Source organism: Hemitrygon akajei, unplaced genomic scaffold (genome assembly GCF_048418815.1).
Source record: "Hemitrygon akajei unplaced genomic scaffold, sHemAka1.3 Scf000048, whole genome shotgun sequence".
NCBI classification, from domain to species: Eukaryota; Metazoa; Chordata; class Chondrichthyes; order Myliobatiformes; family Dasyatidae; genus Hemitrygon; species Hemitrygon akajei.
The window spans coordinates 5485290-5510703 of record NW_027331934.1 but is presented as its reverse complement, the minus strand read 5'-3'; the positions used below and the strand labels follow the sequence as shown (position 1 = coordinate 5510703).

At 38.9% G+C, this 25414-nt stretch overlaps 1 protein-coding gene and 1 long non-coding RNA gene across 2 annotated transcripts in view; both read left to right on the top strand.

Moving 5' to 3' along the window:
- The window catches only part of LOC140720895 (uncharacterized), a 222558-nt gene that overhangs the window by 104378 nt on the left and 92766 nt on the right, over positions 1-25414 (top strand). The window contains 1 exon segment of the mRNA XM_073035741.1: positions 8254-10315. Within this exon segment, the coding sequence (XP_072891842.1) occupies positions 8254-10315 (2062 nt within the window).
- Positions 20663-23858, top strand: LOC140720942 (uncharacterized). Its single transcript, XR_012097285.1, has 2 exons — positions 20663-21455; positions 23497-23858. It is a non-coding gene; the product is annotated as an uncharacterized lncRNA (long non-coding RNA).

The following is a 25414-nucleotide window of genomic DNA, read 5'->3' as shown; positions in this document are numbered from 1 at the left end:
CAGGTTTGGAGGGCTGTCGCCTGAAAGTAATGATCACTAATCACCATCAATGTTACATAGTTCACACTAAAAATAAAAGCACAAGGGAGAAATCGGCCTCTGCAGCACTTTTTTTTTAGAGTGCTCAGTGGTTCATTTGAAATCAGGTCCAGAATTTACCTGCACTTCTGATGGGAAATCTGTTGGATGTGTTTCTGACAAACATACACCCAAAAAATGTTATGAGTCAATGCACGAAGTGGATTGAACGCCAGCACTTTTGAACGGTGTGCTTCAGCCTATTCTGTTTCAATCTTTATGAAACGTGAAATAATCTGAAAGGTCTAGAACTTGATAGAGGGCTAAAAGATTATGAGAGGCATAGACGGGGTGGATAGTCAGTACCTGTTTCCCAGGGCACCAATAGCAAACACCAGAGGGCATATGTATAAAATTAAGGGAGGGAAGTTTAGGGGAGACATCAGGGGTAAGTTTTTTTTACACAGAGGGTTGTGAGTGCCTGGAATGACTTGCCAGGGGTGGTGGTGGAGGCTAAAACATTAGGGGTATTTAAGAGCCTCTTGGACAGGCACATGGATGAAAGAAAAATGGAGGGTTACGGGGTAGTGTGGGTTTAGTACTATTTTTAAGGATTATATGGGTTAGCACAACATGGAGAGCTGAAGGGCCTGTACTGTGCTGTAGTGTTCTATTCTATGGCTCTAAAATCTTTTACATCACCAGTTGAGAAAATCATCTTTGTTCTACCTCCAATCACAAAGAGGAAATCTGCAGATGCTGGAAATCCAAGCTACACAAATTGCTGGAGGAATTCAGCATTAGTACTCTTTTCCATAGATGCTGCCCGGCCTGCTGAGTTCCTCCAGCATTTTGTGTGCATTGCTTGTTCTACCTCCTCTTGGTCTGGACTTTTCTACCGGTGAGAACATGTTTTGTCCCATTCTGTCTGGCTACATAATGATATCAAACACCTTTGCCCTGGGCAACAAGTAGCTTTCACATCACAAATGTGCCAGACTCCGTTGAGACAGACTACTGCCCTTCCCTTCGTATTCATTGGCATAGCATTCACTGAGTTCATCACTGTCAGTCACCTGGGGGAGGGTTCAGGGGGAATATTTAAGTATAGTACTTTTACCTCTGTGTATTGTGGTGATGCAAGAGTTGGTGGGGAATTTTCAAATTGGAAGAAATGAGTTGATATTTGGAAATCTGAATTTTTAAAGCATCATTTAGCAAGAAAATCACAGTAGGTGGTTTGCAAAAGCTGTGGCAAGTAAATCCGTCATTAACCACTACAGACCTGTTACGTAGGTTGTGTGAGAGATCTCCCAGAGGAGATCAAAGTTCTTACTGACAGTGATTTGCTCGCTGTTGAAATGAATACCTCTCTATATAAAATTCAGTTTGCACATGTTGTTCTCACTGGGTAAAAATTGTACAGCACAAGATTTTTGCACACACTGGTCATTACAAATTAGAGGGGACACCGGTGGGAAGGCGGGGAGACCTCCAGTGTCCCTGATGCCCTCACGTAGAAGGTGTATATCCAGCTGCACTTTAAGGAGTTGGAGCTGGAAATGGATGAATTCCGCATCATCCGAGAGTTGGAGGGGGTGATAGATATGACATGGTGAGTTACACCCAAGGTGCAGGACACAGGAAACTGGGTGAGAGTCAGGAAGGAGAATGAAGTTAAATAGCCATCGCAGAGTACTCCTGTTGCCATCTCATACAACAACAGGTGGACACTTTACAAACTGTTGGGGGGGATTACCTGGCAGAGGAAAGTCAAAGGGGAGATGGGGGATTTGTTAGTTAGGGGAACAGAACTAGAATGGGACTAATATCCGAGTGGCAAGGCTTGCTAGTGCTTCCCTGTGGGGTGGGTGGTTAAACTAAAGTTGCAGGAAGGATTGGAGCCAGAGTGACAGAACAGATAGTGGACAGAGTGAATTGAATTGAATTGACTTTATTACATACATCCTTCATATACACGAGTTGTAGAAATCTTTATGTTACGTCTCTGTCTAAATGTGCAATGTGAAATTTATAATAGTTTATAATAAATAGTATGTACAACAGGACAGTCAGGATAAATAAAAGTACAATTGTATCAGCATGAATTAATCTATCAGAGGGCCTGGTGGAAGAAGCTGTCCCTGGGCCTGTTCATCCGGGCTTTCAGGCTGTGGTACCGTTTCCCAGATGGTAGCAGCTGGAACAGTTTGTGGTTGGGGTGACTCTGGTCCCCAATGATCCTTTTTACACAGTGGCCCTTTTTACACACCTGTTTTTGTCAATGTCCTGAATAGTGAGAAGTTCACATCTACATTTGCGCTGGGCTGTCCGCACCACTCTCTGCAGAGTCCTGCAACTGAGTGAAGTACAGCACCCATACCAGACAGTGATGCAGCCAGTCAGGATGCTCTCAATTGTGCCCCTGTAGAAAGTTGTTAGTATTTGGGGCCCCATGCCAAACTTCCTGAACCGCCTGCGGTGAAAGTGGTGCTGTTGTGCCTTTTTCACCACACAGCCAGTATGTACAGACCAGGTGAGATCCTCGGTGTTGTGTATGCCAGGGAACTTGAAGCTGTTCACCCTCTCAACCCCAGATCCTGGGTCAGCCTGTCTCCATTTTTCCTGTAGTCTGCAGCCAGCTCCTTTGTTTTAGTGACATTGAGGGCCAGGTTGTTTTCTTGTTACCAAACAGAAGTTGTTCAGACCTCAGGGCATGAAATTATGATATTGTAGCCATTACTTGGACTTGCTTGCACCCAACAGTCTGAGGGATTTCAAGGAACAAATCTGTAGAGAGATTGTGTACTATGCCAAGAAACAAAGGTTGATAAAGTGTTACGAACCCCATAACTGGGTCACTTACCAGCAAAGTTAGAGAGGTCCGTTGAAGTCTGATTGTACTATTTTAACAGTATTTATTGGTAAAAGTACACCAGCATAATATCAATGCAAACATACAGATAATATACGTCGTCAATACTAGATCTAAAAGTGCGGGTATAATAATAATCAATAAGAAATAAGCTCTTTCGTTGCCTAGGGGATAATGTATTGTCCGATGGAAATATCAAAGGTCATTTAGTTCATGCAGGCTGCAGCCTTTGGTTGGAGTCAAGAGAGGGATTTTTGAAACTTGCCAGCTTTTCCTTTTTATGATGTCGATCCTTCCAGAGTTCCGTTGGTGTTGGTTTCTCCTTTTAGCTAAAGCCGTTCTTCCGTGGTAAGGCCCACCAATTCCTTGGCAAATGGAAAAGGACGCACGCGGGCCCCCCACCAGCTGTCACTATTAAACGCTGTCACGGGATTTCTTAGCGTTTCTCCTGGTGAGTCTAAAGGGGTTGTTCCCCAGACCCTCTTTTATCCTTACTCGCGGGGTCTCAGATATCAATCAGGTTGGGATGATGCAATCCCTCAACCAGCCCACTCTGGTCATCCCTTGAGGGCTTCAATGAATAGTACAGTACTCAATACACAATTCCGTCTCCAAGAGACAATGGCCAATATCCGTGGCTTTGTATCGCCGAGGCCAGGACACATTCCAAACGTCTCTCTCTCATTTCCTGGGTCCCCAGACCCGAATTAATAGCGATCTTGCGATTCTCGAAAAGGAGGGGGTTACTTTGTACCCTTTGGCTCCTCAGAGTTGTGGCACGTTCGTAACAAAAGTGAGTGATTTTAACTTTCCATTTATTGACTGGACTCCCGTGCTGTAAAAGGACTAGATGGGGTAGAGTTTGTCAAATCTGCCTTGATCAGTACGTAAAATTCCCGATGTAGAAGTGTGCAGTAAGCTATTGGGAAGTGATCCAGTGCTAGTGACAGAAATTAGTGTATGGGAACACTTTGTATCTACTGATCATGAGATTCCAAGTAAATACAGAAAAACAGGGGCCTGGACCTCTTTCAAGATTCTAAATTGGAGAAAGGCCAATTTTTATGATATTTGCAAGGATTTGACAAGTGTGGATTGGGACAGGCTGTTTTTTAGCAAAGGAGTACTTGGTAAGTGGGAGTTCTTCAGAAGTGAAATTTTAAGGATGTAGAGTCTGTATGTGTCTGACAAAATAAAGTTGAATGGTAACTAGTGCAAGGAATCTTGGTTTTCAACTGTAAAGGGGATTTCATCTTTTTCTTTGTTACTGTGTATGTAATCAAAATGGCTTCATTGTTTTGTTAAAAGTAGGAATGTTTCTTTGTTGCGAGAGAGTGCTGGAAGCTTGTTTGGGTTAAAATTTACTGATAACGAGAATTGTATTCCTTTGTAAACCAATTGGGATTAATGTTGTTTTGCTTCTGAGTCTGTAAGCTATTGTTGGCGGGCTTTTGGGGAAATCGGTGCGAGGGGGTGAAAGAGAGAGGACGCGATGCTGTAAACGAGGTGAGGAACGGACCCCAAGTGGGGGGGGGGTCCGAGGCCAGGAGGTACCCCGAGGAGAGGAGATGAAGCTAGATGTGCTTGGTGGACCACTTCGGGTGGTCCTAAGCTGCGGGTCGAGGAGTTCGGAGGGGATCGTATGGTGGCCAGAAGACTTCAGTAATTGAGCTCCAACGGTTGTGCAGGAAGTGGTTTGGACTTTGATAAGTTTGGCGCCTTTTTATTTTTTTTCCTTCATATATATTGTATTGTTATTAATAACTTAGTTTTAGTAACCTTTATAAATTGTACTCATTTAATCGCATATGGTGTACTGTCTGTTTATGGCGAGGCGGGGACATCACACAGCATCCACACATGCTGATTACCCAGTTTGGCGGGGCCGAAGGCTGCTCCCCCTAGAAGAGAACAAGCTGAGCGAGCCTGAGGCGACCCAGGGGGTTGCACAACAGATACTGAGGCCCTGGATATCTCATTCCTCTAAATGCCATGGACTGTTGGGTGCAACCAAAACTCATTAATGACAACCATTTCATAATTCCACTCCCAAACTCATCTGACTTTCCTTTAGTTGTCTTCTGTTGGATTCTAAAAGCTTCCTAACGGTCTTTTGCTCTTTTGTTTGCCCTCTCCTCAGCTTTTATGTTGGTTTTGGATTCTCATTTAACCCACAGTTGTGCCCTGCTGCCTTTCCAATGCTTCCACATCTTTGGGATGTATCGATCACTCAGCTCTTGAATTGCTCCCAGAAACTCCAGCCATTGCTGCTCCATTGTCACTCCTACCTTTTCCCTTCCAAACAAGTTTGGCCAGCTTCTCTGTCACAGAAACATGGAGAAGTTCAGTGGAGAAACAGGCTATTTGGCCCATTTTGTCAATGCCACAAAAACATTTAAGCTCTCTAATGCAACTACCTGCACCGGGATCATCACCCTCCATACCCCTACCATCCAGGTACCTGTCAAACTTCTCTTAATGGTGAAATCGAGCTCATATTCACCACTAGTGCTGACATCTCATTCTACACTCTCACGACCATTTCAGCAAAGAGCTTTTCCAAATGTTCCCGTTAAATTTTCACTTCCCCACTTACCCATGACCTCTGGTTGTCGTCCCACCCAACCTCAGTTGAAAAAGCTGCTTGCATTTACCCTATCTATACCCTCATAATTTTGTTTACTTCTAACAAATCCTCAAAGCAATGTATAATTTCCTTATTTATGTTCAGAGCCTTTTTTAGGTTTAGAAAATGATGAGGGGTATTGATCGTGTGGATAGCCAGAGGTTTTTTTCCCAGCGTTGAAATGGCTAACAGGAGGGGGCGTAGTTTTAAGGTGCTTGGAAATAGATACCGAGGGGATGTCAGGGGTAAGAGTTTTACACAGAGAGTGGTGGGTGTGTGTAATGCACTGCTAGCGGTGGTTGTCGAGGCGGATACAACAGGGTTTCTTAACATTCTCTTCGATAGGTACATGGAGCTCAGAAAAATAGAGGGCTATGCACTAGGGAAACTCCAGGCAGTTTCTAGAGTAAGTTACATAGTCGGCACAGCACTGTGGGCCAAAGGGTCTGTAATGTGCTATAGATTTCTATGATTCTATGAAATTCAAGGGAAATTTCCAAACCCACGGAGTGGTGACTAGCAGAGAATAGTGAGAAAGTTACTGGAACGTATGTGCAGGAACCGGAAATATAAGTATTTGGATCGATGTGGACTTATTAAGTATAGACAGCATGGCTTTGTGCATGGTAGGTCATGTCTAACCAGTCTTAGAGAGTCTCTCGAGGAAGTTATCAGGAAAGTGGATGAAGACAAGGCAGTGGATGTTGTCTACATGGACGTTAGCAAGGCACTTGACAAAGTCTCATATGGGAGTTTGGTCAACAAGGTTCAGTCACTCAGCATTCAAGATGAGATAGTAAATTGGATGAGACACTGTCTTTGGGAGAAGCCAGAGTGTGGTAGCAGATGGTTGCCTCTCTGACTGGAACCTGTGACTAGTGGTTGCCACAGGGATCAGTGCTGGATCTGTTGTTGTTTGTCATCTATATCAGTAATCTGGATGATACTGTGGTTAACTGGATCAGCAAATTTGTGGATGACACCAATACTGGTGGTGTAGTGGACAGTGAGGAAGACTATCATGGCTTGCAGTGTGATCTGGACCAGCTGGCAAAATGGTTTGGGAAATGGAAAATGGAATTTAATGCAGACCAGTTTGAGTTGTTGCACTTTGGTATGAGCTACCAAGGGAGGTCTTTCACAGTGACTGGTCGGGCACGGAGGAGTGTTGTAGAAGAAAGGGACCTGGGAATACAAGTCCTTAATTCACTGAAAGTGGTTTCACAGTTAGATAGTGATGGAAAAAAAGATTTTAGCCCATTGGCCTTCATGAACCAAATACTGACAATAGATGGATGTTAAGTTGACTTGTAAAAGACATTGGTGAGGCCTAATTTGGAGTATTCTGTGCAGTTTTGGTCACAAACCTACAGGAAAGATGTAAAAGAGGTTCAGAGATTTTAGAGAAAATTCACAAGGATGTTGCCAAGTTTGGAGGACTTGGGTTATAAGGAAGGATCGAACGGGTCAGGACTTTATTACTTGGAATTTAGAAGATCGAGGGGAGATTTGTTTGTGATAAGAGAGGCATGGATAGTGTAAATGCAAGCTGGCTTTTTCCACTGAGATGGGGAGGGACTATAACCAGTGGCCAGGGGTTACAGTGAAAGGTGAAATGCTAAGGGGAGCACGAGGGGAAACTTCTTCACACAGACAGTCGTCTGGGTGTGAAATGAGCAGCCAGCACAAGTGGTGCATGCGAGCTCGATTTCAACATTTAAGTGGTTCGTGTAGGTACCTGAATGGTAGGGGTATGGGAGTGGTCAATTTAAATAGTTCAGCACATACTAGTTGGCCCAAAGGGCCTGTTTCTGTGTTGTAATTTTCTATGACTGTGACAAGAACCTAAAATAATACAAAAATTCACTCTAAGTCCTTTTAACAGCTGCGGACCAACAATTCACCTCAACAGGAATTTTTTATATGGCGTTAAAACTGTGGCACTTTAAGTTAATAATACATAAAAGAAGATCCCAGCTGCACGTCAAGAGACTATTTGTGTGAGACTGTTTCAGTTACTGTGGGGCGAGGAACCCGTGCAGCTCAGTAGGAACAGGGAATAATACCAATGGAGAGAGTCAAACTGAGCCAAAGCACAGATTGGTGATGGCAGAAATGCCCCATTCTTAACAGAGACAGGAAGAGCATCAGGGAATTGATGGTCATTCCAGATACCAGCACTCTGCCCAGTCAGGAGATGATTTCTCTTCCAACTTGTGTTGAACCTCACTGTAACAGTGTGACACCAGATCAAACCTTGGCAACTCATGTAATCTCATCTGAAATGTTGCCCTAAACCCATTGATGGATTTTGTAAATATTTTCACAGGTTAAAAACGAGAAGGAATTTGTCTCCAGGAATCTCAAACACGGCACACAAGTTTTGCTCTCTCTGTCTAGATATTTAAGAAGTGGAGCAATCTACCTACCTACTTCCAAGTGACATCTCCTCTTCACTCGATCATCCTTCCTGCTCAGACTGTGGGGAGGGATTCACTCGGTCATCTGACCGAATAGCAAGCCTGTCATTTTACACAGGAGAAAGGCCATTTACCTGCTCAGACAGTGGGAATAGATTCACTCGGTCATCTCAACTGAAGGTACATCAGCAAGTTCACACTGGGCAAGGCCATTCACTTTTTCTGTTTGTGAGAAAGGATTCAATTGGTCTTCCTACCTGCGGACACACCGTCAGTTCACACCACACCGAGCAGAGGTTGTTCATCTGTTGAATTTCTGGGAAAGGATTCACTCAGTCATCTGACCTAATGGCTCACCAGCGAGTTCGCACAAAGGAGCAGCCGTTCATCTGCTTGGTCTGTGGGAAGAGATTCACTCAGTTATCCAGCCTACAGAGACATAAGCGAGTTCACACTGGGGAGAAGCCGTTCATCTGCTCAGAATGTGGGAAGGGATTCACTCAGTCATCCACCCTACAGAGTCATCAGCGGGTTCACACTGGGGAGAAGCCATTCACCTGCTCAGAATGTGGGAATCGATTCACTCGGTTATCCCACCTACTTGAACACCTGCGAGTTCACACTGGGGAGAAGCCATTCACCTGCTCAGTCTGTGGGAAAGGATTCACTCATTCATCCAACCTACAGAGACATCAGCGGGTTCACACTGGGGAGAAGCCGTTCACCTGCTCAGAATGTGGGAAAGGATTCATTGATTCATCCAGCCTGCAGAAACATCAGCGAGTTCACACTGGGGAGAAGCCGTTCATCTGCTCAGTCTGTGGGAAGGGATTCACTCAGTCATCCACCCTACAGAGACATCAGCGAGTTCACATTGGGGAGAATCCGTTCACCTGCTCAGAATGTGGGAAACGATTCACTCGGTCATTCCAACTACTTGAACACCTGCGAGTTCACACTGGGGAGAGGCCGTTTACCTGCTCAGAATGTGGGAAAGGATTCACTCAGTTATCCACCCGAGAGAGACATCAGCGGGTTCACACTGGGGAGAAGCCGTTCACCTGCTCAGAATGTGGGAAAGGATTCATTGATTCATCCAGCCTGCAGAAACATCAGCGAGTTCACACTGGGGAGAAGCCGTTCATCTGCTCAGAATGTGGGAAGGGATTCACTCAGTCATCCAACCTACAGAGTCATCAGAGAGTTCACACTGGGGAGAAGCCATTCACCTGCTCAGACTGTGGGAAGAGATTCACTGATTCATCCAAACTACAGAGGCATCGGCAATTTCACACTGGGGAGAAGCCGTTCACCTGCTCAGTCTGTGGGAAGGGATTCACTCATTCATCCAACCTACAGAGTCATCAGCGAGTTCACACTGGGGAGAAGCCATTCACCTGCTCAGTCTGTGGGAAGGGATTCACTCATTCATCCAACCTAAAGAGACATCAGCGAGTTCACACTGGGGAGAAGCCGTTCACCTGCTCAGACTGCGGGAAGAGATTCACTCATTCATCCACCCTACAGAGTCATCAGCGACTTCACACTGGGGAGAGGCCGTTCACCTGCTCAGTCTGTGGGAAGGGATTCACTCATTCATCCAACCTACAGAGTCATCAGCGAGTTCACACTGTGGAGAAGCAATTCACCTGCTCAGACTGCGGGAAGAGATTCACTCAGTTATCCAACCTACAGAGTCACCAGCGAGTTCACACTGGGGAGAAGCCATTCACCTGCTCAGTCTGTGGGAAGAGATTCACTCATTCATCCACCCTACAGAGTCATCAGCGACTTCACACTGGGGAGAGGCCGTTCACCTGCTCAGTCTGTGGGAAGGGATTCACTCAGTTATCCAACCTACAGAGTCATCAGCGAGTTCACACTGGGGAGAAGCCATTCACCTGCTCAGTCTGTGGGAAGGGATTCACTCAGTCATCCAACCTACAGAGTCATCAGCGAGTTCACACTGGGGAGAAGCCATTCACCTGCTCAGAATGTGGGAATCGATTCACTCAGTTATCCCACCTACTTGAACACCTGCGAGTTCACACTGGGGAGTAGCCGTTCACCTGCTCAGAATGTGGGAAGGGATTCACTCGGTCATCCCACCTACTTGAACACCTGCGAGTTCACACTGGGGAGAAGCCGTTCACCTGCTCAGAATGTGGGAAGGGATTCACTCGGTCATCCCACCTACTTGAACACCTGCGAGTTCACACTGGGGAGAAGCCGTTCACCTGCTCAGAATGTGGGAAGGGATTCACTCGGTCATCCCACCTACTTGAACACCTGCGAGTTTACACTGGGGAGAAGCCATTCACCTGCTCAGAATGTGGTAAGAGATTCACTCAGAGGTCTCAAGATGGCACTCATGGAGTAAACCGCTTCTAGGCTTTGCTCCAAACCTTTTACGTCTTTTTAACCTACAAACACCCCTTAAAGGATCTTCTTATACTTATTCTAAAGGGGTCTAAACATACAGAATTTTTCTTTTTAACTATTTGAATTATTCTCAACTTGCTGAAATGTCTAGAGCAAAAGAATGGAAACAGACGAAAGAACCGATAACTTTAGAATCAATTGTGAATCTTATAGCAGACAAATTTGAAGAACTGGAGAGAAAAATAACCGTAAAGTTTTTACGGTTTGATGAGCGTTTGAAACTAGTTGAAGAAAAGCTCCAGACACTTTCACTGGAATCACAAAAACAACAAGCAAGTATTTTGGCTCTTGAAGAAGCCGCTCGCAAGAAAGATCGTATAATTGAAAAAATACAAGAAGAGCAAACTTCGACTTCTCAACAGATGGATCGTTATGAAGTTAAAATTACTGATTTGGAAAATCGCTCTCGAAGACAAAATCTTCGATTGATTGGGATTCCGGAAAAATTTGAGAGCGGTGAGTATTCAAAGTATTCCATAGAATGAATGCCAATGTTATTTTTATACAAGAGACTCATGTAAGGAAGATGGATAGTCAGCGGTTGTTTAGGTTCTGGAAGGGCCAACAGTATCACTCCAATTCGCAAGCCAAAGTGAGAGGTGTTTCTATTTTTATAGACTCATCAACTGCTTTTGTACATCATGAAACAATTTCAGATCCGCAGGGTAGATTTTTGCTTATTACTGGTTTACTTTTTAATCAAAAAGTTGTTTTAGTTAATGTTTATGCTCTTAATACTGATTGTCCTGAATTTTTTAAATGCTTATTTACTTCCTTTCCCAATCTGAACCAATATAGATTGATAATTGGCGGGGACTTTAATTGTTGTTTAAACCCTGTGATGGATAGATCCAAGCCCATTCAAACTTTTCCGAATAAATCGGCTTCTCTTATTAATTCTTTTATGATTGATTCAGCTATTTGTGAAATTTGGCATTTTTTACACCCTAATGACAAAGAGTTTTCATACTTTTCCCATGTGTATCACAGTTATTCAAGAATTGATTACTTTTTCATTGATCAGCATTTACTTACAGATGTTATGGATTGTAAATATGACTCCATTACTATATCTGATCATGCACCTTTGCAGTTATCTATTAAGGTGATGGATTCATATATTAGTACTAAAAGTTGGAGGCTTAATCCTGTTTTATTGCAGGACTCTGACTTTGTTAACTTTATTAAACAGCAAATTGATTTGTTTTTCTCAATAAATTCTACAGCAGAGATCTCTAGTGGAATTTTGTGGGACACTTTTAAGGGATATATTCGTGGACAGATTATTTCATATTCTGCCGGAGTTAGGAAACGAGCTAATTCCAAAATATTAACATTAGTTGATAAAATTAAGGCAATTGACAAGATCTATTCATTAACTCCTAGTAAAGAACTTTATAAAGAAAGAGTGGAACTTCAAATGGAGCATAGTTTATTATTAACCTCCTCGATTGAAAGTCAGTTAATTAAATCGAAAGCTCAATTTTATACATATGGAGATAAGTCAGGTAAACTACTAGCTAATCAATTGAAAATTGCTTCGGATAAGCGACAAATTACTAGGATTCGTAAACAAGATGGTACTTTGACAATTGATCATAAAGAGATAAATAAAGCCTTTCAAGATTTTTATAATTCCTTATATCAATCAGAATGTACTAAGGACTCTTCTATAATGAACGAATTTTTAGGGAAATTGAATATTCCAAAAGTAACTGTTGAAGACAGAGATGGCGGCGCGACGACGCAGGGCGCAGCGGCCACTCCAGTAAGGAATATCCGTTATCTGTAAGTAGGGGCCGTGCACAATCCTGATTTGATTGAGACGGATGTGTGAAGCACGGAGGAACATCTGGCGATACTTCTGACATGCCTGTGCTGCTGACGCTGCTACTGAGCGATCGGAGAGATCTCCAGAGAGGAAGGCCCCGAATCCTCGGCTTTGCCTGTTGCTTGGTGGCCGGAGCCGGGGTTGAAGCACTCGGCAGAGATGGTGCTCGGTGCTCGGTGTCGGAGGGCTGGTCGGAGGCACGAAGTTGTCGGAAGTTTTCGGACGGACTCACAGTTGGCTGTGCTCGGGTGCTTCCAGAGGCTGCATCGGGAAGTTTTGCCACGTTGGAGGTTTCTTCCTTCTGCCATCTGCGTGAGATGATGGGCTATCTGGGACTTTGAGACTTTTTTTTACCGTGCCCATGGTCTGCTCTTATCAAATTATGGTATTGCTTTGCACTGTTGTAACTGTATGTTATAATTATGTGTTTTTTTTGGTCAGTTAGTCTTGGTCTGTCTTGTGTTTATGTGATATCATACTGGAGGAACATTGAATTTCCCCTTGGGGATGAATGAAGTATCTATCTATCTATCTATCTATCTATCTATTTTTGGATACACCTATTACGGAGTCTGAAATAGAAAAGGCTATTTTTTCAATGAACTCGGGTAAAGCTTCAGGTCCAGATGGTTTTTCTGTAGAATTTTTTAAATCCCTTTCTTCTATACTTTCTCCTTGGCTTTGTAAAATTTTTAAAGAAGCATTAAGTATAGGTAAACTACCACAATCTTTTTATGAAGCTTCTATTTCTTTAATTCTTAAAAAAGTTAAAGACCCTACTGAATGTGCATCCTATCGACCTATATCCTTGTTGAATACGGATTTTAAGATTTTTAGTAAAATTTTGACTATTAGATTAGAAAATATATTGCCTCGGATTATTTCTGAGGATCAGACTGGATTTATTAAAAATCGCTATTCATCTTATAACATTAGAAAATTAATTAATATTGTTTATACCTCTGCATCTAAAATCCCAGAATGTGTTATCTCTTTAGATGCCGAAAAAGCATTTGATAGAGTCGAATGGTCATATTTATTTAATACATTGCAACATTTTAATTTTAGTTCAAAATTTATATCATGTATCAAATTAATATATCATAAACCTTTAGCTTCGGTCTTTACCAATAATCAAAGATCTCCTTTTTTTCAGTTATTTCGGGGTACAAGGCAAGGTTGTCCTTTGAGCCCTTTATTATTTGACATTGCTTTAGAACCCTTGGCTATAGCCATTCGTGAATCACCCAATATTTTAGGCATTACCCGTGGAGAGACGATGTATAAGGTATCATTATATGCGGATGATTTGTTATTATACATATCTGACCCTGAAAGATCTATTCCTGCTATTTCTTCTTTGCTTGCTCAATTTAGTAATTTTTCTGGTTATAAATTGAATTTTAACGAGTGAACTATTTCCATTAAATATGCATATTTCAATCTATAATCATGTATCATATAGAATCGTTACAGATCATTTTACTTATTTAGGTATTAAAATTACTAAAAAACATAAAGATTTGTTTAAAACTAATTTTTTACCCTTAATAGATCAAATTAAGCAACTTGCTAATAGATGGTCCCCACTATCTTTGTCTTTGGTAGGCAGAGTTAATGCCATTGAGATGATGATATTACCTAAATTTCTATATTTATTTCAAGCATTACCAATTTTTATTCCTAAATCTTTTTTTGATATGGTTGACTCTAAAATATCTGCGTATTTGTGGCAGAACAAAAATCCTAGGTTAGGTAAAAAATATTTACAGAAGCCTAAGAAGGAGGGCAGCTTGGCTCTACCATACTTAAGATTTTACTATTGGGCAGTTAATATACGGTATTTGATATTTTGGACACAAGAATTGACTACAGTTGCTGGCCCAGAATGGGTAAATTTGGAATGTAAATCTGTGCAAGTTTTCTCATTGATCTCAATCTTAGGATCTTCACTTCCTTTTTCGTTACTCAAAATGAATAAACAGATAACTAATCCCATAGTTAAGTATACATTACAAATCTGGTTTCAATTTCGTAAATCTTTTGGCTTGAATAAGTTTATGCTGTCAAGTCCTATAATATCTAACTATTTCTTCCGACCATCATCTATAGATCAAGCTTTTCTTTTATGGAAAACAAAAGGTATAACATGTTTTCGTGATCTGTTTTTGGATGATAACATTATGTCCTTTGAACAGTTATCTAATAAATATAATTTATCTAAAACCCATTTTTTTAGATACTTACAAGTTAGAAATTTTCTATATAATGAATTAAAGTCTTTTTCGAAAGAATGTCCATTGGACATTACAGAAAGAATTTTAACTTTTAATCCTTATCAAAAGGGTTTAGTAGCTATCATTTATAATATGAACATGAATGTACAGCCAGATATATCAGAAAAAATTAAGAAGGAATGGCAGGAAGAATTGCATTGTCCTATATCTACTGAGCAATGGGAAAATTTTTTATCATTGGTAAACACATCCTCTATTTGTGCTAAACATGCTCTAATACAATTCAAGGTTGTACATAGAGCTCATATGTCTAAAAATAAACTTGCTCGATTTTATTCTTGTGTTAATCCAACCTGTGATAGATGTCATTCTGATATTGCTTCATTGACCCATATGTTTTGGTCTTGTCCTTGTTTACAAAACTATTGGAAGGATATTTTCAATATCATTTAAAGAGTTTTAAATATTAATCTTCAACCACATCCTTTTACTGCAATTTTTGGTCTACCAATGATAGATAATATGTGTCTATCCGCTTCATCCCAACGAATGATTGCATTTGTCACACTAATGGCTAGAAGATCTATTTTACTGAACTGGAAATAAATTAATCCTCCAACTGTATTTCAGTGGTTCTCTCAAACCATTTCCTGTTTGAGTTTAGAAAAAATTAGAAGCGTGGTTTTTAACTCTTCAGTTAAGTTTGAGGAAACTTGGAGACCATTTATTCAAAATTTTCATACGAATTAAATGGTCTGATCCTGAACCTTATTGTTACTATCCTGAATTGTATAAATGGAGGTTTGGAGTCATTGGCACTACTGTATGTATTTAACATTATACAATTGCCCATTTAGTTGTTTTTTTTTCTCCTTAGTTGTGTTTTTTTTTCCAATTTTTTTTGGGGGGGTTTTCTTTTTCTTTTTAAATCCTTTATATTAATACTATAAGTTTGGGAGACTTTATATATTGATCAATACATAACCGATTGTTAATGAATCTATTAATTGTGTACTCTCAAATGTTTTGTACTTATATATTACTTATGTTTCTTTTTAAAAATCAATAAAAAGATTTGAAAAGAAAGAAAGAAATTTGAGAGCGGTGATCTTACCTTTTTTTCTCTAAGTACTGGAGAGTTTAACATCGGTAGCTGAGCGAAGGGCGCTGAGTAGGCTACGGTCAATTATGGAAAACCCTGAACATCCTCTACATAGCACCATCCAGAGACAGAGAAGCAGTTTCAGCGACAGGTTACTATCGATGCAATGCTCCTCAGACAGGATGAAGAGGTCAATACTCCCCAATGCCATTAGGCTTTACAATTCAACTGCCAGGAATTAAGAACTTTTTATTATGCATTTTGAGTAGTGATTTAGATGCATATCATATTATTACTGAGTGAATATGTATGTAATTAGTTTTTTTTTGCTACAACAAGTGTATGGGACATTGGAAAAAAATGTTGAATTTCCCCATGGGGATGAATAAAGTATCTATCTATCTATCTATCTATCTATCTAAATTCCTAATGGATGTCTTGGGTCCAGAGGTACTGGACTCTCCCCCGGTAATCGATCGGGCACACAGTGTATCCCGTTTTCGGTCGGATTCAAGTTTGAAACCACGACATGTAATTCTTCGGATCCATTACCCTCATACCAAAGAACGTTTGATTCGGGTGGCTCGAAAAAAAGGGATGATCAGCTATCAAGAGTTCAAATTTCGCATTCTGGAAGATTATAGCCCTGAAGTCTTAAGGGCGAGAATGGCTTTTAGATCGGTTATGTCGAAATTTCACCAGAAAGGCTGCAAGCAAGCGCTGTTATTTCCAGCACACTTGAGAGTCACTCTTGATGACGGAACTTTTCGGCTGTTTAAATCTCCAGCGGATGCTCAAAATTTCCTGGACCAATGGCATTCTATCGGGCTGACTAATGTAATTTTGCCTATAGATTTGGATCTGTTACAGAATGATGTTTGGGGTTTTTTTTGGGTATGGCTTACATGTATTTCTTATATACGGTTAAAGCTCTTTTTGCTCGGTTCATTTTCACTTTATTATTTTTCCATATTATTAATCTATTAGCGTTGAAAATAACTTATTAGGGTTTTTTTCTCCTTTTTGCTTTTCTTTTTAAGCTGATATACGCTTTTTTATACTCTTAACATTTAAATATTAAGATTTTTTAAAAAAATAAAATGTTGTTTCTTCTTCCCGGCAGACTTCAGTGCTTGGAACGTCATATCTGTTTAGATGTGTTTGAAAGTTTTAAACTTTCATTTAAAATACCAATCCAGTATTAGTCGTCTATGGGTTTTATCGTTTTAATTCTTTTTTAACCCTTTTGTTTATATACATTTATAATACTAATTTTATATTTTAACTTTTGTTATACCAACCCTCTCTTATAATGTGGGTTGTTTGTATTTTTTTTAACTTTGTTGCGTCTGAGTTGCCGTCTTGAGACACGGGGGTAATTTTAGTATTAGATTGCTTGCTTGCCTCTTTTTGGCTTTTTTCTGGGGTTTTGAGGGTGGAGGGAGGGGGATTTTTCTTTTTTCTTTTTTTTGCTTGCTTTCTGCTTAGTTTTATTTCATGGGCTTATATGAAACTACAAAAATGGTCGCAGTGCATTGACTTCCGGTTTCTCCTTGAACTTACTTCCTTCTTCCGGGTTCATGCGTTCACTTTTTTTTCAAACTTATGTGTTAATTGTAATAAATATTGTCAATATGGATAGGACTATTAACTTTGTTTCTTGGAATACTAATGGTTTAAATCATCCGATCAAACGGAAAAAAACATTCAAAGTATTCCATAGAATGAATGCTAATGTTATTTTTGTACAAGAGACTCATGTAAGGAAGGTGGATAGTCAACGGTTGTTTAGGTTTTGGAAGGACCAACAGTATCACTCAAATTCGCAAGCCAAAGTGAGAGGTGTTTCTATTTTTATAGATTCATCAACTTCTTTTATACATCATGAAACAATTTCAGATCCGCAAGGTTGATTTTTGCTTATTACTGGTCTACTTTGTAATCAAAAAGTTGTTTTAGTTAATGTTTATGCTCCAAATACTGATTGTCCTGAATTTTTTAAATGTTTATTTACATCCTTTCCTAATTTGAATCAATATAGATTGATAATGGGTGGGGATTTTAACTGTTGTTTAAACCCTTTTATGGATAGATCCAAGCCCACCCAAACTCTTCCGAATAAATCGGCTTCTCTTATTAACTCTTTTATGATTGATTCAGCTATTTGTGAAATTTGGCGCTTTTTACACCCTAACGACAAAGAGTTTTCATACTTTCCCATGTTTACCATAATCACTCAAGAATTGATTACTTTTTCATTGATCACCATTTACTTACAGATGTTATGGATTGTAAATATGACTCTATTACCATATCTGATCATGCACCTTTGAAGTTATCTATTAAGATGACGGATTCATATATTAATACTAAAGGTTGGAGGTTTAATCCTGTTTTATTGCAGGATCCTGAATTTGTCAACTTTATTAAACAGCAAATTGTTTTGTTTTTCTCAACAAATTTTACAGCAGAGATCTCTAGTGGAACTTTGTGGGATACTTTTAAGGCATATATTCGTGGACAGATTATTTCATATTCTGCTGGAGTTAGGAAACGAACTAATCCTAGAATATTAATACTAGTTGATAAAGTTAAAGCAATTGACAAGATTTATTCAATGACCCCTAGGAAAGAACTTTATAAAGAAAGAGTGGAACTTCAAATGGAGCATAGCTTACAATTATCCTCCTCGATTGAAAGTCAGTTAATTAAATCAAAAGCCCAATTCTATATATATGGAGATAAGTCTGGTAAATTACTAGCTAATCAATTGAAAATTGTTTCAGATAAACGACAGATTACTAGGATTCGTAAACAAGATGGTACTTTGACAATCGATCACAAAGAGATAAATAAAGCCTTTCAAGATTTTTATAATTCCTTATATCAATCAGAATGTACTAAGGACTCTTCTATAATGAACGAATTTTTAGGGAAATTGAATATTCCAAAAGTAACTGTTGAAGACAGTGTATTTTTGGATACACCTATTACGGAGTCTGAAATAGAAAAGGCTATTTTTTCAATGAACTCGGGTAAAGCTTCAGGTCCAGATGGTTTTTCTGTAGAATTTTTTAAATCCCTTTCTTCTATACTTTCTCCTTGGCTTTGTAAAATTTTTAAAGAAGCATTAAGTATAGGTAAACTACCATAATCTTTTTATGAAGCTTCTATTTCTTTAATTCTTAAAAAAGATAAAGACCCTAGTGAATGCGCATCCTATCGGCCTATATCCTTGTTGAATACGGATTTTAAGATTTTTAGTAAAATGTTGGCTTATTAGATTAGAAAATATATTACCTCGAATTATTTCTGAAGATCAGACGATTTATTAAAAATCGCTATTCATCTTTTAACATTAGAAAATTAATTAATATTATTTATACCTCTTCATCTAAAATACCAGAATGTGTCATTTCTTTAGATGCCGAAAAAGCATTTGATAGAGTCGAATGGCCATATTTATTTAATACAATGCAACATTTTAATTTTAGTTCAAAATTTATATCATGGATTAAATTAATATACCATAATCCCCTAGCTTTGGTTTTTACCAATAATCAAAGATCACCTTTTTTTCAGCTATTTCGTGGTACAAGGCAAGGTTGTCCTTTAAGTCCTTTATTATTTGACATTGCTTTAGGACCCTTGGCTATAGGTATTCGTGAATCACCCAATATTTTCGGTATTACCCGTGGGGAAACGACGTATAAGGTATCATTATATGCGGATGACTTGTTATTATATATATCTGACCCTGAAAGATCTATTCCTGCTATTTCTTCTTTGCTCATACAATTTAGTAACTTTTCTGGTTATAAATTGAATTTTAATAAGAGTGAACTATTTCCATTAAATATGCAAGTTCCAATTTATAATCATGTACCATATAGAATTGTTACAGATTATTTTACTTATTTAGGTATTAAAATTACTAAAATACATAAAGATTTATTTAAAATTAATTTTCTACCTTTAATCGATCAAATTAAGCAACTTGCTAATAGGTGGTCTCCATTATCTTTGTCTTTGGTAGGCAGAGTTAATGCCATTAAGATGATGATACTACCTAAATTTTTATATTTATTTCAAGCATTACCAATTTTTATTCCTAAATCTTTTTTTGATATGGTTGACTCTAAAATATCTTCTTATTTGTGGCATAACAAAAATCCTAGACTAGGCAAAAAATATTTACAGAAGCCTAAGAAGGAGGGTGGCTTGGCTCTACCAAACTTAAGATTTTACTATTGGGCAGTTAACATACGATATTTAATATTCTGGACACAAGAATTGACTACAGCTGCTTGCCCACAATGGGTAAATTTGGAATGTAAATCTGTGCAAGATTTTTCATTGATCTCAATCTTAGGATCTTCACTTCCTTTTTCGTTATTTAAAATGAATAAACAGATAACTAATTTCATAGTCAAGTATACATTACGAATTTGGTTTCAAATTCGTAAATTTTTTGGCTTGAATAAGTTTATGCTGTCATGTCCTATAATATCTAACTACTTCTTTCGGCCTTCATCTATAGATCAAGCTTTTCTATTATGGAAAACAAAAGGTATAACATGTTTTCGTGATCCGTTTTTGGATGATAGCGTTATGTCCTTTGGACAGCTATCTGATAAATATAATTTACCTAAAACCCATTTTTTTAGATATTTGCAAGTCAGAAATTTTCTGTATAATGAATTAAAGTCTTTTTCGAAAGAATGTCCATTGGACATTACAGAAAGAATTTTAGCCCTCAATCCTTGTCAAAAGGGTTTAGTAGCTATCATTTATAATATGATAATGAGTGTACAGCCAGATGTATCAGAAAAAATTAAGAAGGAATGGCAAGAAGAATTGCATTGTTCTATATCTACTGAGCAATGGGAAAAAAAATTATCATTGGTAAATTCGTCCTCTATTTGTGCTAAACATGCCCTAATACAATTTAAGTTTGTACATAGAGCTCACATGTCTAAAGATAAACTTGCTTGATTTTATTCTTATGTTAATTCAACTTGTGACAGATGTCATTCTGATGTTGCTTCATTGACTCAGATGTTTTGGTCTTGTCCTTGTTTACAAAATTATTGGAAAGATATTTTTAATATTATTTCAAGAGTTTTAAATATCAATTTCCAACCGCATCCTTTTACTGCAATTTTTGGTTTACCAATGATAGATAATAATCGTCTATCCACTTCATCTCAACGATTGATTGCATTTGTTACATTAATGGCTAGAAGATCTATTTTACTGAATTGGAAAGAAATTAACCCTCCAACTGTATTTCAGTGGTTTTCTCAAACTATTTCTTGTCTGAGTTTAGAAAAAAATAGAAGTGTGGTTTTTGATTCTTCAGTTAAATTTGAGGAAACTTGGAGACCGTTTATTCAACATTTTCATATGAGTTAAATGGTCTTATCCTAAACCTTACTGTTATTATCCTTAATTATTTGGATGGAGGTTCGGAGTCATCGGCACTACTGTATGTATTTAACATTATGCAATTGCCCATGTTGGTTAGTTTTTTTTTTAAGTTTTCTTTTAGTTTTTTTGGGGTTTTTTTTTCTCTTTTTCGATTCTTTTACATTAATACTATGAGTTTGGGAGGCTTTATATATTGATTATTACATATCTGCTTGTCTATTTAAACTATTAATTATGTACTCTCAAACGTTTTGTATTCATATTTCACTTATGTTTTTCTTAAAATTAATAAAAAGATTTAAAAAGAAAGAAAGAGATTCACTCAGTTATCCAACCTACAGAGTCATCAGCGAGTACACACTGGAGAGAAGCCGTTCACCTGCTCAGTCTGTGGGACGAGATTCATTGATTCAACCAGCCTACAGAAACATCAGCGAGTTCACACTGGGGAGAAGCCGTTCACCTGCTCCGAATGTGCGATGGGATTCACTCAGTTATAGATAGATAGATAGATACTTTATTCATCCCCATGGGGAAATTCAACCTTTTTTCCAATGTCCCATACACTTGTAGCAAAAACTAATAACATACAATACTTAACTCAGTAAAAATATGATATGCATCTAAATCACTAACTCAAAAAGCATTAATAATAGCTATAAAAAAGTTCTTAAGTCCTGGCAGTTGAATTGTAAAGCCTAATGGCATTGGAGAGTATTGACCTCTTCATCCTGTCTGAGGAGCATTGCATCGATAGTAACCTGTCGCTGAAACTGCCTCTCTGTCTCTGGATGGTGCTATGTAGTGGATGTTCAGGGTTTTCCATAATTGACCGTAGCCTACTCAGCGCCCTTCGCTCAGCTACCGATGTTAAACTCTCCAGTACTTTGCCCACGACAGAGCCCGCCTTCCTTACCAGCTTATTAAGACGTGAGGCGTCCCTCTTCTTAATGCTTCCTCCCCAACACGCCACCACAAAGAAGAGGGCGCTCTCCACAACTGACCTATAGAACATCTTCAGCATCTCACTGCAGACATTTAATGACGCCAACCTTCTAAGGAAGTACAGTCGACTCTGTGCCTTCCTGCACAAGGCATCTGTGTTGGCAGTCCAGTCTAGCTTCTCGTCTAACTGTACTCCCAGATACTTGTAGGTCTTAACCTGCTCCACACATTCTCCATTAATGATCACTGGCTCCATATGAGGCCTAGATCTCCTAAAGTCCACCACCATCTCCTTGGTCTTGGTGATATTGAGACGCAGGTAGTTTGAGTTGCACCATATCACAAAGTCCTGTATCAGTTTCCTATACTCCTCCTCCTGTCCATTCCTGACACACCCCACTATGGCCGTGTCATCAGCGAACTTCTGCACATGGCAGGACTCCGAGTTATATTGGAAGTCTGATGTGTACAGGGTGAACAGGACCGGAGAGAGTACGGTTCCCTGCGGCGCTCCTGTGCTGCTGACCACCGTGTCAGACCTACAGTCTCCCAACCGCACATACTGAGGTCTATCTGTCAAGTAGTCCACTATCCAATCCACCATGTGAGAGTCTACTCCCATCTCCGTTAATCAGCGAGTTCACACTGGGGAGTTCACCTGCTCAGTCTGTGGGAAGGGATTCACTCGGTCATCCAACCTACAGAGACATCAGCGAGTTCACACTGGGGAGAAGCCTTTCACCTGCTCAGAATGTGGGAAAGGATTCACTCAGTCATCCCAACTACTGGCACATCAGTCAGTTCACAATGGGGAGTAGCCATTGTTATGAATCCCTAGGTTTTGTTTGCTGTGGACTGTCATTTTAAGAGAGAGCGATAGATTATAGGGCGAATGAGTCTGACTTGCAGCTTGTTTAGTTTTCTTTCTTTTTCAATCTTTTTATTAAGTTTTTCAAAAGCAATTCCTAATGTTCTTAGTAGTACAAAGGGAGTGGGATTACATTGTTGGCAATTAACATATGAAAAAAAACTATAAATAGCACCAATATAATTGACCTAATATAACCAAAATAGAAAAAAAAGGGAAAAGAAAACAAATTGAAATCAAACAAAAACTAAACTAAACCAAACTGAAACTAAACTAAACAAAGCTGGGCTATTCAATTATGTCAAATAAAATCATTAATGTCGTCAACTCCGCTCCTCTACTCAAATCAATGGATAAAGTAAAGGAATCAGAAGAAGTCAAATTACATTCTATGGAAGTGTTGAATAAAAGGCATCCAAGTTTCTTCAAATTTAACCAAGGGGTCAAATGTACCATTTCTAATTTTTTCCAAATTTAAACAAGATATTGTTTGGGAAAACCACATAGCTGTAGTTGGAGGATTCGTCTCTTTCCAGTTCAATAGAATAGATCCTGTAGCCATTAAGATAGCAAATGCGATCACCCGCCAAGCTGCAGAGGACAAATCAATCCAAAAATTGCAGTAATAGGATGAGGTTGTAAACCTATGTGTGAAATTGTAGAGAATATATCAACAATATTTTTTCATAATTGTTCCAATAGAGAGCAAGACCAAAACATACGAGTTAGAGAAGCTACCTCAGAACGACATCTATCACAGATCGGATTTATATAAGAATAAATCCGATTGCCCCGTGAGGTGATCCAGATGACCAGTGTGCTCGGGACGCCGGCCAACGAGACGGCAGTGGCACTGCCACACACCGAAGATGCCCTCGCCCGAACGGCGGCAGAGCTGGCGGCCGTCAGGATGGTCACCCTGCAGCATCGACAGGCCCCGGATTACCTACTGGCGGCTGATGGTGGTACCTGTGCAGTCATTGGGAAGGGGTGCTACACGTTTACCCCTGGCTGTATATTCATAATCATACTGTAAATGATTGCTATTAAACCCTTTTGATAAGGATTTAAGCCTATTTTTTTTCCATAACAGTTGGATATGAAAGCGGAAAGGTCGGTAACATCGTATTTAAAAAATGTCTGATCTGTAAGGATCTAAAACATATTGCATTTGGGCAAATTATATTTAATTGACAACTGTTCAAACGACATGAAACAGTTATCCAAAATTAAATCACAAACACATATTATACCCTTCATTTTCCAAGCCATAAAGGTTTGATCCATGACAGAGGGTTAAAAGAAAAAATTAGATATAATAGGATTTGATAAAATAAATTTATTCAAGCCAAGGAATTTACGAAATTGAAACCATATTCATGATGTGTGTTTAATTGTAGGGTTAACCATTTGTTTATTCAATTTAGAGAGAACCAAGGGAAGTGAGCTCCCTAAGATGGAAGCCAATGAAAATCCTTGTGCCGAATTGTGTTCAAGATTAACCCAATGAAGACTAACATTCAAATCCACTTCTTATGTCCAAAATATTAACTATCGAATATTAATTGCCCAGTAATAAAACCTTAAATTTGACACTGCCAAGCCACCATTCTTTTTGGATTTCTACAAATATTTTTTACTTAGCCTAGGATGTTTATTGTGCCATTTTTTAGATGAAATTTTAGTCAATAGTATCAAAAAAGGATTTAAGAGAAATAATTGGTACTGCTGGGAAAATATATAAAATTTTAGGTAAAATAATCATTTTATAGCATTAATTTGGCCAATCAATGACATAGACAATAAGGACCATCTAGTAAACAATAGTTTGACCTGATCAATTAAAGGTAAAAGATTAACATTAAATAAATCCTTGTGTTTTTTTTTTAGTAATTTTAACACCTAGATAAGTAAAATAATCCGTAACTAATCTAAATGGTAAATGTCTATAGATTGGAACTGACAAATTTAAAGGGAAAAGTTCAGTCTTATTAAGATTCAGATTGTAACCAGAACAGTTACTAAACTGAGCGAGCAGGATATAAAAGCAGGATTGGATTTGTCAGGATTCGAAATATATAATAACAAATCATCTGCATATAATGATAACTTGTGTACCACATTCCCGCGAGAAATGCCAAATATGGAAGGAGAGTCACGAATAGCAATAGCTAAAGATTCCAGGGCAATGTCAAATAGCAATGGGCGAAGAGGATAACCTTGCCTAGTGCAGCCAAATAACCGAAAACAAAATCTTATATTATTGGTAAGTACCGAAGCCATAGGGGCATAATATATCAATTTAACCCAAGATATAAATTACAAACTAAAATTAAATTTCTCAAGCGTGGTAATTATGTATGGCCGTTCAACTCTATCGAATGCTTTCTCGGCATCCAATGAGATGACTCATTCTGGAATTCTAGATGAGGGAGTATAAACAATATTCATCAATCTCCTAATATTAAAGGACAAATAGCGTTTTTTAATAAATCTGGTCTGATCGACCGAGATACTTTGAGGCAATACATTCTCCAATCTAGTAGCCACCATTTCCGCCTCCTGTTCAGGGGTGCTGCATTTACCTGATGTGCAGGTTCGAGATTCCCACACGTGGGAC